We start from the raw sequence: 25990 nt of genomic DNA, 5'->3' as shown, positions 1-25990 counted from the left end.
AAACGCTTTGGTGTTACATTACGCAATGTTTATAGAATGACAGAGCCCATGTACACGTGATCAAACCTTTCAAATATTCAAGTCTGTCTTGAAAACATGTGTTTCTGAGAAAATTCAGGAGAAGTAAATATGAGAGGACTTAGAGGAGGTCTAATTGTTTCCTCTGTAGCCGGCCCCTGATGTAGGTTTCACAACAAGGCCTGATGGGGAACACATGCTGTTGCTGTGGTGACCCAAAACCCTGGTCACATTTTTCCTACAGGCCTGAGAATCCCCCCTCTTGTCAAATATAACATTTCCAGACTGCAGTCTGCAAATAAAATGCATTCAACCCACAGCACTGACAGCGCTAACACCATATACACCCAGCGTGAGAATGCAGGCCAGACAGATGTGAGTGACGTGGAAAACGTGATGTGTGTCTCTCCATGTGTTTTTCAGTGAAACGGAGAGAGAGATGGATGGCACCATAAAATGTCCTCGGGAGAATTTGGGGGAAACAGTTTAAATATTGGGATGAAGCCTATTGCAGGACATGGACAGACCCTTTTTCCATGTTTCTCAGCAAACGGGGGTTAAATATGCTAAAGTTCATAGTCACTATCCAGCCACAAAATGAAACACAATATTTCTGGTTAATGCAACTCATCTTGATCTCTGTTCGCATCGCTTGTCCTTGGTCATACTCACGCCATGTGCTGTGGTTGATGATGATAACAACTACAGATGGTAACAAGGTCAGTGTCTGGGGACTGAATTCATACATGACCGCACAAAAACATGAACTACTGAATCACTGCAATGTCACTGGCAACATTTCTTTTTGTTCATAGTAGGAGAGGTCGATGAAAGTCCAAAACCCTCACATTAATGATTAAGACCAAAATAAAGCCTGTGTAGTGTATTTACACACATCTGTACACATGTAGTTCACATCAGTGTTTGGTTTTAAAGTCTAATTTTTTTATTTGGAAGGGCAAGAGGAAGGTTACTCAGTTTTGCTTGATATAAAAATGAACTACATCCAGACGGTTTTAAAATATGCTGTGATTGCTACGTATGTCAAGGTATGTTCAAAAAACTAAAATATCCTTAAGATGGATGAAGCAGGTAAAACTCAACATTAAAGCTAGAACCAAGTTGTGACGTCTAGGCCCGAAACATGAAGCCAGTTCTCCACAGTTCCTCTATAGTTCAGCAGAAATAAATCTGTTTACAGCCTGGTACAAAACTGTTTTTGAACTCTATAGCTCATATCGCAGTTCATGGAAACTGTACATGAGTTCATTGCATATATGCTGTAATTTAATAATTTAAATTATATTAAGGTTTAAGACTATGCACAAGCGAGTGACTACCCCGAGGTGGTTCAGCCTTAGCTTCATGATCAACCAATCCAAAATGGCGACGTGTGGTATCAAAACATTTTTTCAGAATCAGTAACATTACAGAGGGGTCATCGATCTTAAAGAGGTTCTGTTATGGTATTGGTACTGGTATTTCAGTATGGAGTTGGCTTCTAGGCTCTCGGGGCTGAGACTTATGGGAACTGTAGTAGTAAGAGCAGTCTGTTGTAATGAAATCATTTAACTGGTGACTGGAATATAAACCTATTTGACCAAAGAATCTGTTATTTCTGTTAAGGCCACTTTTATTTTACTACACCTTTGGTAATACGAAGCTATATCATGGGTCAGTGTGCTCTCTTGTGTTTGCATATAAGTGTGTTGTTCCCTACAGCACCCATAAACTTAAAATATGAGAGTTTTTTTTATATATATGAAGTCTCTCAGAGCTGAATCGCAGCAAGTTATGGGACATCAGGTCAAACCTGGATTTGACAGTAATGGAAAAAACAAGAACAAGAAGAGATGAAAAATGTATTTGGAAAAATGTGACGGGATCTTGTGATGTTCATTACTTGAATTACTGTCTGAGAGCTACACTGTACATGAAGCCCTTTCTGGTGGTAGCGACTTTTCTCTTTCTGCGGTGAATTAAAAGTAGCAAAAACAAACATTTGAAGCACTTTAACATATGGAAAGATTTGATGCATAGTATGGCATGAACGTGGTCAGAGAAGGGGACATTTGTATCAACACAGAGCTGGTTCTGTTCTCGTTTGCTAACGTAAATCTCAACCCTCATGCTTATATTTGCATGTATGGGCTGCACCAGTCAGTTTATATAGGCACTGTTTAAGACGGGTGGTAAATGTAGCGTATGGCACATGGATGTAAACTAAAGGAGTTTCAATAAGTGTTCTGTCAGCCTCTCTGACTGAAATGAGATGGTTACAACAACAAACACATGGGTCTGTACAATACAACTCAGTTCAACTGTACTACAAACATGCAACATTGAAAATGAAAAAATGCTCTCTGGATTAGTTTAAGTAAATACTGAACATTATAACCTTCATGAAGCAAGCTGACATTTGTTTTAGCTAAAAGTAAAATAAATCTTTGTCAGATGTATTCTTATTACTGCATTGGATAGTCTTTTTTGTTTTGTTTTTTGTTTCTTGAGCTTAAAAAATAGTGGAACCAGGAAAACCACACGAGAAACGTGTGGACATCTAACAGGTCGGTTAAGGTTTTGTGTTTCTTATTAATTCCTCGCCTTATTTTTTTAACATCTTCATGCAGTGACTGTAAGGTCTCGACCTCTAGAAGCAGCATTCTTTTCCCTGGTTCATTTGGCTGTTAACGCACACACACACACACACACACACAAACAGCTGGTCACTGTCTGTTTGTCCGAGCATCTCCCAGGACTCGACAGCTCCGCAGCTTTAATTTACACGAAGAACACTGCGAGCCTGTGATCCTGGCAAAATTCCTCTTTCCAGAAGTCATAGGAAAAGAAAATCCTTTTAGAGTTTTAGTGATAACAGCAGCTTCCCTCCCCTCCCTTCATGCACACATACATATGCTACTTGTTTTCCATCGTTACTCCACAGTTGGTAGCTCGCCCCTGACACGCCAAGCTAAGGTCAGGGCGATGGGATGGGAAAGGACGAGGCTCTTGATTGCAGGTTTGGAGCTGCTGTGCGTATAGTTTAAAGCTGCCATTACACATTACGTCTTTTTACCTGATACGTGAAGCTGCAGTTTGGTTCCTAATATAAACTGGCAAAGAGGCCTGTACCACTGAATCAGATCAATAACTCATGTCATGTCCTCTACCGTCAGACAGTTCGTTTCAATCAGAAGAAATTGATCAAAGCTACTGACCACCGCTGCTCTTGCTATCGCAAGGAAAGTTCAAGAGTTTATTGCCAAGGCTTCAAAATATGCTGTGCGCTCATATGGTTGCTATCCATCCTTGTTTTACCATGAATATAAGGTCATTGTGATCACACTGAGCGGCTGTAAAATGTCGTCACTGCCTGAAGATTAGGATCCTCAGAACAAAGTCAAAACCTGATAACCGCCAGTCCAGCGCTTCCGGCCTTTTTGATCCTTTTTGAATGTTCAACCTTCCTCTCGCTGCCTGTTCCCGAGCAGACAGGAAAGCGTATGATGCCCATGGCCGCTGGATTCGGATGGAGGTACAAGCTTGTTTTCATGGAACAAGGAAATCTTTGCCATTTATAGCCGAAGCCAAACACACTGACGATCTGTTGTTCCCACAAAAACAGAGGCTGTCTATATTAATAAAAAAAAGATCAGTGGACTGTCATTGTGCTCAGCTTCCTGAGACGTGTGTCATTTCCTGTCAAGCATCAGCTGTGGCAGCTTTTCCCATGGTGGAAAAAGGGACAGCATCTGTCCATCTGCACAGTGTCATATAACGGTTTCCCTGTCTTGTCTTGTCTCTTTCCTTTTGCGATCTATGTAGTATCTGGTGTCGCCGATCTTTTAGCTCAAAGTTTCTTTTTCCGTGTAAAACCCAGCACCACTCTCTGTTTCTGGAAATGGAAAGACTCCCAGTAAGACAAAAGACATCACTGATTTCCCAATAAGTTATTGGCTGAGCGTGCAGAGTGCCTTGTGTTCTCATGCTGAGTTTGTTTTCTAGGCTTTAAAACCCTTAAAATGCTTTCCACCACAACACCACCTTGTTCTGGGAAGGACTTGGGAATTCCTCCGCTTTTATTTGACCACACTTGCACAGAGGTGCCAGCTCTGTTGTGTGATTACATTTGCGCTCATGTTTCTCGTCGGTAAAGTGTACTCTTGTGAACCACTTCACAAGACTACTAAATTTATTTTCTCGTTATTTCACATTAAAGTGCTGTTTTTTTTTTTTTTTTTTTTTTTTTTTTTTTATTGCCGATCTCGTGAGTCCAATCCAGTAATGATGTGAAAGCACAAGGAGGAGTTTGGAAGCGATGCTGTGGGGCACTTGATATTTTGCATTGGAGTCTCTGCTTTGCCCGTCTAATGCAGAAAACCCATTAAATTAACATATTTATTTCCAGACCATACAATGCGCTCCATTCTTCCAGTCTCTTCCACGTTCTCTCCGTCTGTCTCTTGTCCCTATCTGAACTTTAAATCCATCTTTCATGAAGCGTCTCATGCGACCCCATGCCAGTAAAACATTATTCATGTCACTTTTACCCTTTTAGATGCAGATTAGCCTCATCTTATCTTTTTAAAATTATGTTTGTGAAATCTATCTTGTCTGACGATCTCAAAACACATGGGAAAAAGAAAAGCTGGACGATGATAGCGATTCTACCCCGACAACGCAATACCACGCCGTGATGTTGACACGACTGTATCCTCTTTTCACCCGTTAACAGCACCACCTAACTACGACAGCTGTGTCAAATCTTGGCCAATTCAGGCAGCTGCGCTGGATCCGTTTGACCCGTTGTTTGTTGAGGGGCTCATCGCCATGGCTCTTCGTGGGGGAAAGGTTTGGAAGGAGATAGAGTTAAAGAAAGAGAGGGGCAGGGATAAAGCACATCTGTGGGGACCAACTGTGGCTTCAAATGTATTTGCAAACACGGTCATTAATCCAAGTAAAAAACAAGAGTGTTATATTTGAGTTGGATGGAATTATGTTTTGAGATTCTTGGACCTTGGACCTTGGATGGAAATGGAATATGCATGAAAATCAGAGACAACAAGAACTTCTTGGAAAGCTCAACCTTATCATTCAAATTGTTCAAGCATTAAATCAGTGTGGTTGAGAACTGTTTACAGACCAGGCTGTAGACCTTTGAATTAAGCACCTTTTTCCTTAGATTTTCTCCTGTTTTCGGAGACAAACAATGTCGAGAACCGGAATCTCTTTCTCAGAACACTTCATTAAGAGCGGCTAAATCTTTTCCTCCACATCTGCCTGCCGCAGCCAAACACTAAGAAAGACGGAGAGAGGAAACGAGTCTGGCTCTGCCGACCCCCGTCATCAGGATCTTGCATCCTTCAGATGAGGAATGTGAAACTTTCCCGCTCTGTCTTTCCATGGCTCCTCGCGGGGTTTCCTGTATCCGCTGTCAAAGGTCAGACCTACTGTAAAGTTGGTCTGGTAAATTCTCTGTGCATGCCAAAGTGAGATTCATGTCTTCACCTCTGTATTTTTATATAACACCTCCCTCAGGAGCGGCAGTGGTAGGCAGTAAGAGTCAATGAAAGTCCTGGAGATCACATCACGCAGCTGAACTGGGACATTTATGGACCCTATGAGAACTCTTTACAAGATAAGACAAACTAAGGAAATTAAGAATTTTAACATCAACAAAGTCTGTCTTTGAAGTGTATATAAAAAGAAGGATGACTTGAATTATTGTCCCTGTGTTGTTAAAAAAAAACAATATCATGACCCTGTAAAATAGTGAGTGACGTTGGCTACATCCAGTTCCTCTGGACATGGGTCTATGCTTACATGTTGCTTTCAGAAGTTGAGCCAATTCCAAATGCTTATACCTAACCTTTTAGGACTGAACGTGTCGTCGGTGAGATGTTTGAGCTTGTGGTTTTTGAATTACCGTAAACCACAGTGGTATGCGATATTGACAAAAGTGTGAAGTTGCGCTTTTGTTTGGAAGACCTTCATGACATCTCAAGGGTATAACTAACCTATCCCTCAGTCTCCTGAGTCTCGCGTTTTTTGTTTTTCTTTCCGGAAAGCAAACCTTCCCAGTGTTCTGCCACACTTTGAATTTTGTCCATTGGTGAGTTACGGTAATTCAAATACTGCAAGCTTTTTTTTGTTTGTTTGTTTTGGTCTTAAAGGTGAGCTCAGTATGTACATGAGATTATAGAGGTACTCATACCTTCTGTGCAAACCTTCGGAAACCAAGAATACATAGCTTAAAGCATGTTTCAATCTTGATTTTCCAGAACAAATGAAATCATGTTAACCATAACGCTGAAACCCATGTGGCCAATTGCTGTTGAGGGGGGAACCTTGGCTGGCTGCTTTTAAAAACACTTTAAGGATGTGAAATCCTCCTCCAGCGATCAGGGCGCTATCTAATAATCTGTGCAGCACGTGTCTGAAGCAAAACACTGCCTTAAGTCATGCAGAACCCTGGTCACTCGCTCAGAGCTTGTTATCTCAACGTGTTTAGTCTATGTCTGTCTCTGATTTCAAAACTTCTCACTCTCTTTCTTTTTTTTCTGTCTTTTCAGTGCTCTTTCTAGTGGCTCTCCCACACTCCAGACGCTCCTTCCACTCCGACCTCCTCCTTTACCGAGGTTAATGGTGTGAATTTCATCACTTAAACTGTAAGAAAGTTTGATAAGCATTTCCTCCTAATGACTTTCAGCAGCGCAGCCCTCCATATAGGCGGATGCTGGTGTCAGCCTCATACATTCACATCATCTAATATGAATATTAGACAATGAGTGTCCTGTCCACTTTTTACTTTGCAAAGTATGTGAATATTGCATTGTTGTGATACTTTAATTTAGATATTTTTACGAGCCATGATCGAACGTGACGCTGAGAACACATGAGGTTTTGTTAACAGAAACAACTAACTGCTGTGCAAATCTGTCTAGCTAGCATGATGGCGACAAATGTGGAATGGTGGTGTTGTTGACATTTAAAGATAAGGCCTTATTTTTGTCCATAAAAAGTCTGCTAACAAAGCTAAGATGTAAAACAGCATCACAAATTTAAGTGCGATGATGGCTCCAGACTCTGGAAAATGGAAGCACCAGAAGCTAATTCGGAGGAAGTCATGCGTCAGCAAGCTATTCAAACAGAGTTATTCAAATCACTGGGGCACGCTGAATGCATCATGTGCGATCATGGCCGTATTTGGTATTCCAGACTGAAAACTAGCCGGTTATCACTGGATTTAAGGGAGAAAAAAAGGAAGAAAAGAAAAAGAAATAGAGGGATAGAGGTGTTTACAGAGCTATTTGGAACAGTTGTTTCAGTTTGGGACTTACCCTGGAACCCTTCTCGGGGAAACATTGACAGCCTCCGCTACAGTCTCTTCCTCCACAGGGGCCACTGTGCTTCTTCCCACCCTGTGAGACGCAGGAAAAACAACCTGGAGGTTAGAACTGGGCTATTGGAGGCCAGGATGCAGAAATTTGCATAAACAGCAGTGATATGTGTCTGTGTGTTTGCACGTGCTGCTTTGGCATTACAGTGTGGCCTAAATTGTTGTGATGAGAGCTGCTGTCTGTGCAGTTGTTTATATTAGTCTGGTGCACTGAAAGGATGTTTTGGATGTGGCTCGAATGAGTCATGACGGAGATTCAGGAATAATTGATAGCTCTGTGTACTTGACAAGGGGCTGGGTCCAACCAGTGACGGGGACAATTTGTCTTTAGATGTCCGCATACCAGCGAAACCACCCACCATCATAAGCTGATCTGTGCTAGACATGACACAAGCCTCACACAAAGCCATCAAGGTCAGTGTGGACACGACACCATCAAAGGAAGCAGTCACACAAACGGGGTTTCCCAAACCACAGGTCAGAGGCGACACGGCCCTAAGCTCACTCGGATGGCCGGCGACATTAATTGCGACAGAACGGCGTCTTTATGCAGCGTTTCAAATGAAAATGTGAAGCACGATCCCAGTTAAACACAAAATGCCTCTGGATGTTGTGCCATGACTGACTTTCATTCTGGGAGCCACACCCTAAACCTGAATGCACCAACTGGTGGAGAGTCTAAATCACTGATCCAAGTGCTCTTTTAATAAATTTGTGGGCTAATTAGTGACAGCTAAAATGCTCCAGCACCGTTTCCATTTAAGTGCATGACAAAAAACAAAGCTTTAAAATGTTAAACATTTGGCGACTAAGAGTGAATACTAATGAAACACACACATAAACACTCAACTTTTAATTTTGCAAAGCTTAAGCAGTAATGTGAAAAGTGGGCTTTTAATTTACATGCACCGAGAAAGGCTGCATGTAGCTGTTTATCTTGTGACGTTTCTCCCTCTTGCGTCTGCCTACATCTTCCGCCTACACACCCATACCATAGCCTACTTGCGCAGCAAATACCTCAGTACCCTCCCCACCTCGCTTATCACAAAAATGACCACTGTATGCCCACAGTGGCAACAAAGTGGCAGAAAAAGAATCAGAATAATCCTCCCGCCTCACTTTGACAGCAAATCCCAGCAGCCCCATTCACAAAGGCCACATTGAGACCCTCTTCACACACAAAGACCTCCTTTTACTATGGAGACGTTGTCCTTTAATGATCCCCTATCTGCAACAAAAAGACCCTCTTCCTCTCCCTTATGGAATGCACAAGGCTGAATTTCTTTGTCAGCTATCCATGGATCTGAGCGGTCCCTTTCAAACCGCTATTTAATGTTTCGATCTGGCCTGCTCGCTGTGATGGCAGACTGTCCACTTTATAACATTCTTCACTTAAATCCTAAATTTGAACTCATTATCTGAAACGTATACAAATTAAACCTCTGTCCCAGTAGGGCGATACCTTTTTAGTTTCTCATATGGAGACAGAAAAAAAAAAAAAATCATCAGTGAGGATGTAACAGAGTCACGGCATGACCTTTCTCCACATTGAGGTCCAGAACGCAGACAATAGACTGCGTCACCTCCGGACGGACACACAAAGGAACGGCTCCCATAAAAGCAGTTACACATCACAGCAATGCTCCATCAATTCAATTTTACAGTTTGCGGGCTCAAAATAGCTGATGGCAGTTTCAGCAGAGGACAATAGGAGTGTGCTACGGTATCCTGTTTTCTCCACCCATAGTCACAATAACCCACTGTTTGTCAAAATCACCTTTTACACAGCTTCATTTCACCTTGGGATCAAAGTTGAAGTCAATGAGCATGGTCATTCATTTGCAACAAAGCTCGAACGAAAGCAACACTAATCCAACTATATTATAAAAAACTATAAAACATTATCATGAGATTCATTTAAAAACTGTGCAACATTGGCCTATTGTACTAGCATTTTTAAATTTCCTCTTAAAGTGCTTTAAGACTTGCTGTTCAGTTAATTTGATCTAAAGAGAATAAAGACACGCTGTTGTCTTTAAGTTCTGATCCAGTTCCTTTTTCAATGATGAGATCAGAAACACAAGAAGTAATTTACTGGATATTTTTGTGTTGAAGAAGAACAAAAATGAGGGGAGTTCTACCCCTCCGATGACCTCTTTTAGAAATAATAGTTATGAGCATTAAAGGTAAGACTACAGATGTGAGTCAGTGACATAGGAAAAACTAAAATTGCTGCCTTGAGCACATCCATTCTTTAAGACAGGAAGAACATTACGATGTCATCGAAGTTGACCCTTTGGATATGATAATCCTAATTTCATTCTGTGAAAATGGTGAAAATGTGTCATAATTACAATACATTATTAAATCATGGCACAGGGACCTCGACTTTTCACATTTGAACATGAAATTCTAATCAGTTCTAGATATCACGTTCCAGATAACCCCCTCGAGCTGAAACCAGGCCGAGGACGGTTTAAAAGGTATATCTCAATTTGCTTCCAAGAAAACTATTTTTAAGCGCATGCGTCTGAAGATTAAGATGTGTGTTTTTAACTATCGACCCTATCAGATGAATATCCGAGGGCATAATGCAAAGCCGATAGACGTATCCAGACCACCTTGCACCACAGCGTTTGTATATTCTGCAATGAATCAGAACCACCTCCCAGTCTCAACACAGGGCAACCATATGCACCACCAGACTCAACATTTCATCTGTGAGGTTCACGCATTTTTACATATTACATTCACACATTAATACCCTGTCTAATCTAGAATGGTTTAGAAGAGTATAGATGAAAGCTTTTCATGGCTTTATTATGAAAGCTGTCAGACAACAATGTATATGAGATGAAACAATGCCCATACACCAACGCAGTTCATTTTGATTTGTCATCCGTGGCTTCTCGTTTATAGTACAGCTCTGCAGTGATGATCATCTTTTATGCGTCTTGAACTTCATTTGGTGGTCTGCTCTACTTCACCAATGTAATGGCATGCAAAACCTAGTTTCCACCTTAAGCCACACACAAAAATCACACCCACTACTTATATATAAATGAACGGTGCAATAATATTCACACACATATGACAGAGGATTAAAGAATTAGCTCAGTATTTCCTTTTCCAAGAGTAAATGTGTTCTTTCTTTGTTTGTTTTACAACAAAACACATTTTGTTGCTCTAGTTTCCTCAGTTTTCAACTCAACTCTAAGTGTTAAGAGATGTGACACCAGGATCAACCATTTACACTTAAAGAAACTCACACTTATGGCCTTGTGCCTGCTACTCTCCATGTAATGTTTCTGTGCTTTCGTTTATCTTTCGAGCTATCTTGTGTGAAGATAAGCTGTTCTGATAAACATCTTTCTTAATGAGAAATGTTGCTTTCGTTGCCTCCCCAGTCTTTACGGCGGCACCGGTGCCTTGCTCCGAGCCTGCACCGACTCCTTCACTGTTCTGTACAGCTAATGAAATAAAACCAGCTGAGCCAACAGTACATTTTTGTCACGCTTAGTGTTTCTTGTCTTACTTTCCTTCAGGTTTATACACACAGCACATCATTGTTATCATATTATCGGGACCATGTTATGTAGTGTCTGTGACTTTCATTATATTTATTACATTTTTGTGAATGGAAACACGTGCTCCAATAGTCTGCGTCACATATCTACGAGGGCATCTTACCAAAGGAAAAAGAAATGAGTTGAGTTGAACGGTGAAGCACAAAAACATATTACTATTCCGTAGTATTACTGTCTGGTTATTAAACTATTTGTTAGCATTCTTCTCTGCAATGAATCTGTTTGGGTTGCTACTTTGAAGTACAAAATCTGAACAAAAATTGAAGCACAGGCTAAAAATAACGATCCACAGTTGTGTTCATTTGTGTGAAATATTGGCATGACGTTACTCAGTAAAGCTCTTTTATTTAGCTACATTTATCATTCATGCTAATTCATTTTTCCAAATAAGGGGGTACTCTACTACAAAGCTGTTGGAGCTGTGTTGTATAAGTATAGTATCCCCCGGCGTTGAAATCAGGGCCATGTACATATCAACACTGATTTCTGAACAATTGTCCAGCTGTCCTTAATTTGATCTGATAATCCACTGCTCTTGCTGTATTTACTGATACATTTCAACATGTTTTTGCCATTCAGGGGGGCTTTTAAGTGAACTTCAACTTTAAAAATCTAGACGTGAAAACATGAAGCCTGGTGTCATTAGTACAGGAGCATAAAATGTTGTTATTTATATCCTGTGTCAGACTAAAAGAAGTTGTTTCATGAAGCCTTCACTGGTTGCCTGGCAACCTTAACGTGACAACCTGATTGGAGGCAGTCACTGTGCCTTTAAATGTACTTTATAAGTTATATCAGATTTAGTAAGTACATTTACACTGGTTTCCAGTGTTGCATCAACCTAACCACTATACCACTATTCTGCCCTGACTTAAAATATACTGGTGTAAAAATTACACGTTTTGTCAACTGTCCAAAATTCATTGTCACATTCACTCAATAAAATGTAATTCAACAGGTGTAATGAGATCATGACAAACTCTAGTCTTCAGTTTCAGTTTCTTTCTACGCTACCCTGATCCAGCACATACAGACACAGTGATGACTAGTTAGTCTGTTGTCAGCCTGAGTCACCACAGCCTTGTTTTCTTTGGTTCATGTACTGTGTTCTTTAGGTTAACCACAGACATAACCACTTCCCAACACTTCCTGTCGGTCGCAGAAATCCACAAAGAAACTCAGGCAGGAGGACAGGATGATGACAAGACAAAAACAGAAGAAAAGACACACAGACAAAACAAACGGAAAGCAATGTACAAATAAATATGCTGAAAAATAATGTCTGATTTTGAGAGGGTGCTGGAACTAGGGAGCGCTTTGGCTTCTAGCCTGCAGAGCTCAACAACCCTAAATCATGAGGATCATGAGAGGATTTAAGGTATTACAGAGCGAGCAATCAGGGACCCACATAATTATTACTGTCAGGAGGCCATTTACAATACCACCAAGGAAGGGAGGAGCATTAGCTTCAGAGGAATTTTCAAATTGGAACTAGTATTGTTATTTGCTCAACAGAATAAATAGATCCATGTGCGAGTGTACGTCAGGTCGTAGTGAAACAAAAACTTGTCCAACCAAGTGTGTGAAAGGGTGACATATACACATATGCACCAATCAGGCATAATATCATGAACACCTTCCTAATACTGTGTAGGTCTCCCAATACAGTTGTGACTCATCAGAGAATCAACATGGGCCTTCTGAGGATGTCCTGTGGTGTCTGGCAACAGGATGTTGGAGGGGCCTTTGTGTATCAGGCTTGTTCCAGTGCATCCCACACATTCTTCATCAGTTGAGGTCTTGTGAATCTGGAGGCCAAGTCAACGCCTTGTGCTGTTTTTCATGTTTGTTAAGATGTTCCTAAACCATTTTTGTGTATGCACCTGTGTCAGGCTCCAAGGAGTGTTATTGTTATGGGGTGAAGGTGCTTGGTCTGGTCTAAGTCAGTGCTAAATGTCAAAGTAGCATTCACACGAATGCCAGGTCCAAATGTTTCCCAGCAAAACACTGTATTGTCACAAGATGGCCAATGATATTTACTTGTCTTGACAGTGGTTTTAATGTTATGGCTGAATGGTGTAATTTTCCTTAGCGTCCATTTAAGGAGTTAAGTTGGAATTCCAAATCAGAATGATTTCAAAACTCTTTACAAACCGCACCATGAAGGCAAACAAGACATAAAAAAACACAGAAAAGGACAGATGTGAGTTCTATCTTGGTGACACACAGGTACACATACCCCGCAGATAACGTTCAGTTTAAGCACCTCAACAATCTAAGATCTTTCTCTAATCCTTTCAGGTGATGGAGATGACAAACTGCCTCTTTAAGCGTCTTTCTCCATTTTCACACTTGAAACGACACAGTGAAGCGTAAACAGTATTTGTGTGTTAGTCTCCTACGTATGAGGTGTCAGATGAATAGAGATCACAGAGGTCAGGTCAGGATGAGCGTTTGATCTGGGCTTGGTGGTGACATGGTTTCTTCCCTTCACTAAGTCACACTATGAGGAGGACACAACATGATGAAAACTGAGGAGAGAGGTGTAAAATATGGCTGCTGTGGTAATGGTAAAGAAGACATTTGAGGCCCCAAGAGTCAACAGAAACTAAATCCCACTACAAGGACCATTAAGTGGTTGATCTGTGGGCCGTTTAGCAGAAGCTGCTGCTTATCCTTAATAAAGGATCTGACCTGCGAACTTTGCACTTCGACCTTGGGCCAAAAGGAATGTCTGATCCCACTATTCAACTTTGTAGATGTCAGTTCCCTTGTCTGCTACAATGGACCCTCAAAGAGCTGCTGTAATTGCCACAGACATGAGTCATCTCACATTGTCTGCAAAGAAACCAATGTAAAGATGCACATTAAGTTAAGCATTTCTACTTAATCTGAACTTTCCAGAGTTTAAAGCCCTCTTCTCACGGGATTAGTTTTACCTGGGGACCTCTGGTAATTTCTAATAATCACAGTGGGCGACTGTGATCTTCATCCCACATGAACTGTCCAATGATTGTGATTTGTAAAGAAAAAATTACACCGCAAATTACCTACCACAATTCTTGTAACACAGAGGTCTTCTTATAAAATGAATCTAGTGCGAATCGCCATTTTTTGCGACTTTTGTTTGATTTGGGGCTTTTTTTTCTGCCTCTTTTCACTGAAGAATTATGAAGGATTCTCTATAATTCGAAGTTTGGTCAGATGTTAGAGTCGAGATTTCCCTAAACTATTCGCCCGTTCAGACAGATGAACCCATTAAATCTCCTTAAGTCTCGCCTTAAGTCGGGTTAAGTCTCTTATATGCACTGGAGTGAGATGGAAAGTAGCAGAGCCACAACAATGGAACGTGAATTTGAATAAAACACAGAGTTTGTTTATCCTGTGTTAATGCGCCACATGAAACACGAATGTAGGGGGTAATATTTGAATCACAGGGCTTTAGAGTGACATTTCCTTAACAAAACCCTCAAAGATAAAGGAGATAATACATAGAAGGAAGTGTGACATGCTCATTTTCTGATGGTTTCTACATTGTGGACCTCTAATGGTCCTGAAAGATGTGAATGATCCCAAGCGTTTGATGTTCTATTCACAAGAAGTTTACACATTTGAGGTGTCTTGTTAAAAACACAGTTATCTAAAATACAATGTTTTTGATCAAAATGTGTTGGGCTAGTTTGCTGATCATTTGATATGTTTAACCGAATTTTTTGATTAGCTAAACTATGTCATTATGGAAAAATGACAACTCTAACTGCAACTTTTAAATCCAACTATATCACTAACTGCTTAAACAAAACTAGAAATTTTACAATATATAGTGAATTTACTGATTTATGTTGGACTTGAAACTACACAAATACTATACATGTTGTAACAGACTGCATGGCACTGTTGTAGATAACTCAGGTTAAAATGCTAACAAAGCTAAAGATGGAGCAACACATTAATTGCATGTATTCATAATTAATAACAGACATGTATACATTTTATCCTGCGTGTCTGCTCGCAACTACATCCAACCTGGCAATGGGACTGCAGATGGAAACTAGCTTTCGGGCTATGTATACTGTACTGTTCATGAATGTTCATTGTCCCTTTCCAAATAAAGACTCATCTAATGATATACTGCACATGAACCAGTGAAGGGGGGTGGGGGTGGGGGAATGGGTTATTTAATGGCTTTCATTCATTTGTACAGACAACCTGTCACTGTGATGATTTGCCAGCAGCTGTTCTTCCTCACACTAACGATGTAGATGTCAAAGAGAAAGTACAAACTGGTTGAATTTGAAACACCTGGCTAGAAGCTCTGAGAAGAATTGCTCTATGTGTTAATGCACAGCTGTGACGGAAACATGCTGCGTGATATGACTCAATGTCTATCTGCACTACATCTCTGCCTGCTGGGCGTATGATACTCCCATTTGCAGCTGAGAATCATCTCTGTGAAGGATTCACTGTCAGAAAGCTGAACATTAGCAGTGTACCTCTATGAATAGCTATGTCAGTTGATGAGATGGTCAGTCCACTACTTGAAATCTCTCAACAATCTTACTCTGGTGGTTCCTTGACTTTAATTTTTTTTTTTCAAATGTTTCATTTTTAGTGAAATGTGTAATTATTGAATAATCTGCCTTTAGCTTAGAATAAATATACAGGGAGTCCATCCTCGTGTGGAGGACGCCATAGTGCACCACCATGTTTCTACAGTGGCCTAGAATGGCCAAACCAAACACTGTTTAGAGACGACCTTTAAGTTTTTTACATTGAATTGCCACTGGTTGGAAAAAGAACTGTGAAGAACATTTAGTTGGTTGCAATCTCACCACTAGATGCCACTAAATTTTACACAGTACTCCTTTAAAATTAAAAATTACTACCAACAGGTAAACATTTCAATTTGCCAAAACTAATTGCAATGTTATTTGTCACAGCATAACACATTGTTAACTAGCAAACATTAGCATGAAACCAAATAAAATCAGCACAAAACCTCTCAGCAAATATACGCATGTTAGTTATCACAGTGAGCATGTTAATAACCAAATTAAGTAATGGATGACTCCGACGAAGGACAAATTCTAATAAAGGTGTTCCATATACTACATAACACAGCTTTTTCAAGATACAACATAAAAAAATTTAAGTATGGCTCTGGATGTGTTGTCTTCTTATAGTATAACAAATCAAAAAGGACAAATCTCAGGTCTATATTGAACTTATAACTGTTTTTTAACAAGACACTTTGCCTGATTTCATCCAGTCTATTTTAAACAACAATGCAAGGGATTTCCTGAGTTTCAGATCAGTTTGCTTTAACCAAATGATTTATGACTATAGAATTTTCATACAGTCCCAAGTGTTTGATGTCCTGTTCACATTTACAGTTTAAACCTCAGAAGAAAGCTTGTAGTTTGGGTGTCTTTTGTGTGGCCAACATTTCACTGCTGGTGTACTGTATTTCAAAGCCTATTCAGCATTGCGCAAAAGAAAGAGTTCTGGAACAATAACTTTATTCATTTCACCACACTATTTTGAAGCCTCCCCGTAGGCTCGGTGAATCCAGGACAACATGGGGAGGAATTTGGGTGAGAGACTCCTTTATTCATTGGAAATAAAGAGGAAAGAAGCATGTCCAAATGACCCCTGTAAATGTGAGTGGGAAGGTATAAACATAAAACCACAAATGTCTTTGTGAGCGAGGGAAGACACAGACTGAAAAGAGATGACAAGCAGAGTCTGAGACCGGCTCATGCTGGTTATTGTTGCTGTCTGGCTGTATGACTCACATGTAGGCACAAAACGAATCTGGAAGACTGTGATGGAAACACAAATGCTTCACTTCCACTTTGTTCAATTCAGCAATCAATTCACTTATTCATTTACTTTACATGCCTTAAACAGAATGTTTCCTTCCTGATTTTGTCCAACAGGCTGTTTTAGCACAATGCTAAAATACCACTTTATAGAAACCAGAAACAAAATGGCCTAAAAAGTAGGGCAGCATGTCAGAACGGAAAGTTTATACTTTCCGTGCAGCATCGTCTTCCGGCAATAGTTTAACCCTGAGCAGAATCAAATAATCAGACTTGAAGTATAAAACAAACACATGGACTTACTGTACATACAGAAGCCAGTGAAGCAAAACATCAAACATAACCATGTTTGATTTGGCTTCATTATAACCGAGGCGCGTCTTAATACTAAAAGTCTCGAAAGAATCCATTAAAGATATTTTGTGCTACTCATAAAAGCTCTCACTATTTTATTTTTCTCTTGATAAACAGAACAGCTTGTCTGTGCCATTAGTTCTTTACAGCTAATTCTGTTTCCTGCCCCACCACCATCAACTTCCTTCCAGGGAGTTGAGGGGCTGTCGTCACTCTGATGATGTCCCCGAAAGACCTGAACGTTTACACACATGGAAAATCAAAAGAAGCTCAGCAAAAGGGGGAGAGGAGGGAGGGCATTTGTTGCGAAGAATGGCAGAAAAGAGAAGAATGCATTTGAAAGTGTTAGAATATGTAGAGATGCACAAAAAAAGCAAGACATGGGGAAATGTTTTGAGATTTATACAAGATTTATACACTGACAAAGATTTTATAATGGAAGGTGTTGAAGGGCATAGAACAAGTACACAGTTTATGTTATGCCAAAAATCTTACAGTCAACCTAACAGATTAAATTCAATTCCATTTTATGTAATTCCACTTAGTGGTGCATTTGAGATGCCACTCCAAATAACAATAATCTCAGTTGAGCTACTTGGCTTGATATTGAGTCTTAAAATCTTAAAATGTCTTATAATCTTTTGAAAATCAGTTGGGGTGTTTTGGTTTAAAGGGACTTTATGTCTATTTTAAGATAATCAGAAGGAAACTGTGATACTAACTGAAAGTCAAGCAGAGGGGTAGTAAAAGGGGAAACACAAACGCAAAGGGACAGGGTCACTCTGCGCACAGCAGGGCACGACTTTGAAGGAGAACATGAACTAGAACAGCGGGACCTGAAAGAAGTAGGACAGATTAGAAACTCCCTCTGTGCTCATGTGGATCGGCTCCAGTGTAAACAGAGCTCTGGTTTCTGCCCTCGGCCTGACAAGAGCTGGACCTTCCTTCTCTTTAACTGGCCTCGGGTCAAACAGAGACTCAGCTCCATTTCCCAGTGGGCCATTCTCCTAATCAGAGTTTCCTGCTACAAATGGAGACATATCAGACTGGGCTTACATTTCAGTCCTGGACCTTAGTGCAAACAGGGCAACCTGTCAGGACTGGTTATGTTGATAGCTGCTCACCCAGCATATGGGAGGATCTATTAATTTGACACAGACACCTGAGAAGTCTGAGAACAGCAGTGTCTGGTTCTGTTAGTTCGGTTTATGAGGAATTCAAACTCGACGGAAATCATAAAGTAGATTTAGGGATTAAATAAATTTAGGATGGTTGGATTAGTGACAGATTGAGAAAACTGAACCAGCGAGATAGCCGGGAGCACAGGTTAATCTGAACCTATTTTTGCCCTTCAGGCCACAGTGACAGGAACAAAACTAATCGTGCATTCAGACTACCTATAAAAAGCAAGTAATTTTTGAAGGACGGTGGTGATATGAAGCCACAAACTGACCCCTACCCCTGCAGCTGAATGGCAACGTGCTACAAATCAAAGTTGAGTGTGCCACAACTTTTTCCAGCATCCAATGACACAGTGGAGCATTAATCATTAATATGTTCTTGCTTCACCATCTCTTTTTTTTAACAAATGATGGCAACACCAACAAGAGCTTGAACAACACTTAAAAACTGACTCTGAGACAATGTAGCTAGGTATTATTGGCTAGCATCTAATGGCACGAGGGCTGTGATCTTTCTGGTCTTAAAAATGATTATAATTTATCTTGAATGGCACATATATCGTGTATAAATCACTATTAATGCAATAGCGTATGAGACATTTAACTCAAAGGCACAGACGTCAACCCCGTAGAGGAACATTCACAGGAGATTTCTCTTGGAACTACGAATATCTAGCCACATTTCGTGGTAGTTTCACTTAATGGATATCAGAGTCCAGTGGACTGATATTCTAAAAAAAAGAAGAAAAAAGACAGGCACACATGGCTGGCTATGGTTAGACAGAGCACAAGCGGGAAAGGGAAAGAGAGAGACGGGAAGCTGGACCTGGTCATATTATCTCAAAGTGCAGATTTAACTTTGTTAACATTCTTCCCATGACGAGACATAATTCAGTCTAATCAATTAGGCTACAGCTGGGGTGGAAATGAATGGTCTGTGACTCCTTCCAGAAGAAAACATGTGCAGCAAACGCACATGTTTGAGGAGATATCAAAGTCGTGACGTTACCCAGCGGTCTCATACCACCTGTAGGACATCTCAAGGTCCAGCACAACCTTTAAGCGCAAACTCCCCCGCAACTCAAGTTAAAACAAATGACTTCAGGAACTCAAGCGCGGTGAGGGCACCTGTTGAAGCAGACACAACATAAGAAAGTCCAGAGTAAATTTGTGAGAAAGGAGTATGTTCCTTTCCATAAACACAGCTGTAGCGATCCTTCCATCTGAGCTCACTGAGGAGATTCACCTCTGCTGAGGAGAGACAGAAGACCAGAGATGCACGTGTAGGAGGAAGACACGGGGAGAGAGAGGGATAAACGAGGAGAGAGCTGAGACGTGAAGAAGACGAGCTGAGAGAGGAAGAGGGTGGACGGACTGTCTGCCAAGTGTCCCTTTCAGGAATAGACGGAGAGAGAGCAAGGGGACAGAAGACAGGGGAGATAAAAACCAGGGGCAGAATGAGGCTATAAAAGGAAACGAGGGACAGAGCTTTGCTGAGAGACTGAAGCCCGGGAGGACGAAGGCTTTGGAATTCTTTCAGCACAGCCTGATGGGACCCCTGTGTACCTCCATTAATCACTGCGAGATGGAGTATGGGCAAAGGATATATACAGTATATAGGGATTTTCCATAGAGAACGTCCATAATGCAATTGCTTCCGAGCTTCACTCCAAGTCAAATAAAGTCTTCACATGCTACTGCTTTTGGCTCATTACGGCCGATGCCAGCTTAAATAAACACAAAACAAGACAGACACAAATGCTGTGCAGTTGAACATTTCTGGAAATGTACAGGAATATATTATAATGTTGAACATGTGAGAGTTAAAAATACCACGCTGATCTAATTTAGTAGCAGACTTTGGCTCCGTTTGTTTGCTTTTGGCAACAAATTGTGTCTGTAATCGTGAAAGACGTTTTTTTCAGTAGCACTTGCAACTTGGACGCTTACACGAGTACTATTTATAAAAACTGGTAAAAACAGTAACTCTAAGTAGCTTTAGCTTTAGGTGCACAACATCCTCCGTCACTTTATCTATTCTAATGTTTAAAACGTGGAATATGTGTGAAGACAGTTTGCAGCCAATCCAGCCGAGAACATAACCGACTTATTTCTTGGAGCAGAAACCATCTAAAAATCCAGGGCTGCCTACCACCATCAATGACATAGAAAACACAGCAGAACCAAAGCCTCAGTGAACACAGAGATAATCACAAGATAACCACAAAGTGCTGGAATGGCTCGCCAGCAGATGTTCACGCAAATGGCGACCACTTTCAAAGATCTCATCAAAAATACCAAGCATCAACTTCTGGACTCTGAATATTTGACCTATGAAGAAGAAATCCATCAAAATATATCATAATATGTGCAATCTATCTATAAATATATATATACGTTCTGTTCCCGTGAGAGAGACAGACTGACAGATAGGAGATAGGAGAGCTTATAGAGTAGAACGCAGTGCAGTGGCATGAGAGCCGTATCTGCGGGCTGTCACACATGACTGGCAATGAAAATGAAGCATGGCCGGTGATTATCTGCGGTATCAAACCGCTCGTATTCCCACATCCCTTTATACCCTCTATATTGACTTTTTCATCATAGAATCATTATAATAATTGTATAATTAAAAGAGTCTGTTATGCCAACAAAAGCACTGATTGAAAATAGCGTCTATGCAAAAGATGGCTGGATACCGCAATGCACTACAGCGTATGTGTGTACTTTTACGTCTGTGTGCAGATTAGCAGACGCTTTGTAAAACTTGTTTTTTTTTAGTTAATCTGATATTTTAGTTTAGTGCTGTTAAATCTATTATACAATTGGAAATTCCCAATAATGTGATCAGAGAAAGAACTCCAAACTCGTTTTTTGTAAATAAGTCGAGTTGCGGTTCATGTCTGTATCTGCGTATGTTATTTATGAAAACATTTTAGTGTCTTAGGTCTTTCCTGTGTTTATGGGAATGAGTCTGATGTGGCATGACAGTGACCTGAGTCTAAGTGGATGTTTGAGCCCCATTTAAAATAATTTCCTCAAGATACTGGCATTCACAAGACTGGAACGGAAGAACAGGCAGACAGAAAACACGGAAATGTGATGCCTCTGATCATCAGTGTCTCCAGTGCAGAGGAAGAATAAAACATTGAAGATATAGTAGGGGTTATTTAAGGTTCATCCCGTAAACTTCATATATACTTGTGTGTCAACAAAAGGAAGCTTAACAGTTTTAAAACAAACTGTAAATCACATAACTGCATAAAGCATTGCAGATTTGTTTTAATTGAGATAACAAAAAGAAATCTAAAAAAAAAAAAAGGAAAATATGACCCGCTTGTTCCTTCACGCTAACATACATCCCTGTAAACTCTGGTCCAGTCCCAACTATGCGGGGTCCAGCAGGGCTGTAAAGAAAACCTGACACATTTAACTCCACCCCATTTCCTTTTCCTGTTTAGAGAGCTTCTCTGGATAATCTATTTTCTCTTCACACAATTCTGCGCTCAGGATGTTTCCCATAAAGTATCGAACTTCACTGAGCCCACAGATAAACACAGCCCACGTTCACTGCACGACAGAAAATGAGGCTCGCACACATCCTGCCAACGAGAGAGAGCAAATTGTGCGACTGATTTAAGACATTTTTTTTAGTACCCCACAAGAAGTAAGATTTATTCAGATTTACTGTCCGTTTAAATCGCGCTAATACTTGTTGTGCATTCAATGCTCATATTTGTACATGCATTCTTGTCAAAGAAGGAAATTCGGGGCAAGCGGCCAAATGCGCCAGGTCTTTCCTCGTGCTTACAATGCAGCACCGTCGAGACTAATCAAACCCTCACCACCACAAAGTCACGTTTCACTAACTGCACTTGACACGAATGGCGCACGTACTGTAAAAGCACATGCACATTCTCATCTATCAACACAAACTTCACACAGCACAAATGCATAAACACCACAGTGGAAATTGCATGTCAGCCCTACTTCAGACTCTCTTAGGACGATACACACACACACACAATCCAGTGCCTGCACACACACACACACACACACACACAAACCAATGACAGGGAAGCCCCACACATGGGCTTCTCATCCGAGGCTGCGGCTTCCTGCATACCAGCACAATGGGCTCTTCCCCTGATTGTTAAAGCCAAGAGTTCGCTCTCTATGTCACAGCCACTGTTTTGGCAATGGATGTGATAGCCATTTTTCTACCCTTATCACAGGCAGACATCTTCGGCGTCGCCCCGGACGCACACCTTCCTCCCCCATAAAACAGTCACACACGACAGGTCAGTCACGTGTCAGCTTTCCATTTGGCAACCACACCCACCGCACGTTTTAGAGGCAGACCACTGGTTTCAACCCGTATCACATTACAGACATGGCTGCAGTAGTAAGGCAAACTGTTATTGGCATTTTATTTTTTACTATTCTCTTAGTTTCTCTCTTTAGTTTGACCATGTGGTTGCAGCCCAAAGGAGAGTAATTGCTAAAGCAGACGTTGGTTGGCGCTGGGCCTCCAGGTACTGCAGCAATCTGACGCCAAAAATGTATCTTCCATGGTCGCAGACCACATTCCCACGTGTCACACAGCCCCTGCCAGCATCACCCCCCTAACTCCGTCATGCTCGGACACATCTTGAAATATATTCTCAAACACATGAGAATCAAAGCCTCTCAAAGGGGCCTATATGAAACATCCTGTTAACATTACTGATTCAAGAGATTTCCTTCCTCTGCCAACAGACACTGATAAATGGTACTTGCGTGTGTGGTGTATGTGTGTGAAGGGGAGGCTGAGGCCGGCGGCCTTTTGCGGCTACATGCGTCCACGTGATCATGTTTTTGCTTTCTGGAGTCTGGGGAATTAATTTTTGCAAAGTACTGCGGTTCCGCATCAGAGCAGGAAATTGTATCGCAGAAGATCATGTAATGTAATGTGCCACCGCAAAGTCATAGCATGTTCGTCATCCAGACGTGATGTGGAACCAAATGTGGGATGGGATGCAGATAACAGTGCTAGCCACTGCATTGTTTTAACATCCAATTTTCTACCCGAAACCGCTTGAAAATAATAAGAAAAGTCTGCACCTGTTTTGATTATTGTAATTTCAGGCACTTTTCAAGCGTAAGTAAAAAAGGACTGGATGCCTTTTCCAGGCATTTTAAGAGGAATTTTCAGATGTTGTTGAAACACTGCGACCACAGACCGTTTGAAATTCCCACCCCCTACATGCGGTGATTGGTTAGGAGTATGGAAGTCAACCACCGTGGCTAATGCTCATTGCTAAAAACTGCAGTTTCTTGAATGTCCATTGCCAAAATACTCCTATTGCCCCCCAAAAGTCCAACTTTACAGCAGAAAAATAAACATGTTTACAACCTGCTGCTTATATATAGCTCATTTCCCCATTCATTCAAATTTACGAGGATGAATTGTTATATAATTCACAGGTTAAACTGTATCAAGGCTCAAATTTGCAAATAATGAAAAGAATGGCCACTGAGTGCTTTGTGCAGCCATGGACCCCCCATCAACAACCACCTCTTATGTGGAGTCAGGTACTTCGACAAATGATACTGCCACACTGAGCTTCAAAACAGCTTTTCCCAAAACCTCAGAGTGATGCTGTTCAGGGTTTGTCCATGTTGCTCCACAGTCAGTGACAGAGACAAGAAAAAGGGCAATAAAACTTGAACATTTCTCTGTAGCTCTGTTTTTTACTTTTTCCATTGTTCAATCACCATTTCTGTCACTTCTGTTTTTGCCACCAAGCGCAAAAGTTTGTATGACTCTTAGGACTCTTAGGAGAGCATGTTCTTATCATGCCCGTCTTTCCCTGTGAAGGCTTTATTTTCAAGCTGCCTTTGGATATAACATTTGGCATTTATTGTTCAACTCATTAAGCAGACAGAGTGAGTCACATTTGCGCATTAATGACACCCACCCCAACATCACAAGGGGCTAGATGCTGGGAAACTGCTGCACAGAGGTTTCGTCCAAAGACGTGAAGTGGTCCCATGGGTCAGATTGGGATGTGAGATAAAACAGAAACATATTTTCCAAGACATAGTTGAGATTGTGAAATTCTGTGTCAGATGGTGAACATCAGAGTGATACACTCATGGTTACCGTTTCCCCTGTTGGTTTTTACAGAAAATCGTCACCATTACCTATTTACAGCTCCTAGGAATTGACTCACTATTACACTTCCATTGATCATATCACAGTCACTTCACTACATATCAGATAAGTGATTCCACTGAAGCTATTTCATCTTACTTTTTTTTTTTGTATAATGAACACAAGCAGTTTTTCCATTTGACCGTTTACTTCAAGCAAAGAGCACATGGATTGTGCCAAACTATAATTAGCTTACCGTGTCCCAGTATCACTGCCTTGGAGAAAAGCTACACAATGCACAGAGAAGACGAGCTGTGTCACACGCTTTTAATCAAGCTCCTGACCAAATCTGATAAAGGCAAGAGACAACGGGGCCTTTTCATGGCACTGGAGAAAAATAACTGTTCATTAGAGAGCCTTGAGTATGATATTAAATACCTTAAAGACTCACAAGCTGAAGTAAAACAGAAAAGCAGAACATGTGCTGCATGCTCAGATGCCGGAGTTAGTGCCACGACGGTGGGCTTCAAGAAAGGAAAAAAAAAAAAAAAAAAGAGTTGGAAATGCAAATCAAAGAGGATTAATAGTAATAAATTAATTTAAAAAAAATCTGTTTTACGACTTTGGCCCAGTCAGAAGTTATTATAGTGTGATGTGACAGACATCTGTTTACTCTTTTGCATTTGAACGTTCATGAGAACTTGTAAAGCTGGTTCCAACTGAGGCTGTTTCCACAAGGAGGTGTATGAGAAAGTAACAAAGCAATACAAGAAGGCCTCTGTAATGTCAGCAGTGGCAGTGAGGTCTGCCAACTATGGATGATTCCCAAATCAGAAGAAGTAGAGGCCGCCAAGCTAAACCTTATTTAACCTTATTTTTCTAATCAAATCGCTGCACTTATTTTTAGACGTGTCTTTACACGCAGAGTATCGCGGTATGGCAGCAGAGTTGAAGAGTTTACTCTGTATAAATAAACAACATCAAAAAGTCAAACAGCAGAGCGACTAACGGACTTTTGACTACGATGAGTCAGTTCGACTGCAGTTCCCGAACACTAGTTCAAGGCATTTCAAACAAAATTAGGTTGGTTAAAGACTAAAACACGGGTTCCCATCGAGAACCAGATCCTAGTCTGCATTGTTTTGTCACAGTTTGTGCATTGAAATTTTTAATTTAGAAAATTCTTTAGAAATTTCCAGATGTTCTTATTTTCCAGGCTATGAGGAAGATATTGGCATAATTATATTCAATCAATCATGTGTCTCTTAAATTGTTAATTGCTTTTCTACTGAAATTCCCTACTTACAACCCTAAATTATATGTTTGTGGGTGGGTATCTTATAAACAGCTTAACAGTCACTGTCTGACATATATGAACAGCATGGCACAGCTCAACAACATGTCTTCATGTCTGTAGAGGCCGTGAACCCACCTATCACTTCCAGGTCAAGGGGGTCATGCAAAAGACAACACATCCCTAAACGATCTCCAAC

At 40.8% G+C, this 25990-nt stretch overlaps 1 protein-coding gene across 5 annotated transcripts in view; it reads right to left on the bottom strand.

Annotated features, from left to right (window-relative positions):
* Window positions 1-25990, bottom strand: part of col4a2 (collagen, type IV, alpha 2) — a 57050-nt gene that overhangs the window by 30169 nt on the left and 891 nt on the right. For all 5 annotated transcript variants that reach the window (XM_047600894.1, XM_047600895.1, XM_047600897.1 and 2 more), the window contains exon 4: window positions 7359-7439. In XM_047600894.1, the coding sequence (XP_047456850.1) occupies window positions 7359-7439 (81 nt within the window). The remainder of the gene's footprint in view (window positions 1-7358; window positions 7440-25990) is intronic.

This window comes from Mugil cephalus, chromosome 12 (assembly GCF_022458985.1).
Source record: "Mugil cephalus isolate CIBA_MC_2020 chromosome 12, CIBA_Mcephalus_1.1, whole genome shotgun sequence".
In the NCBI taxonomy this organism is placed as follows: Eukaryota; Metazoa; Chordata; class Actinopteri; order Mugiliformes; family Mugilidae; genus Mugil; species Mugil cephalus.
The sequence above is the reverse complement of the archived record's forward strand: the minus strand, read 5'-3'. Positions and strand labels throughout refer to the sequence as shown.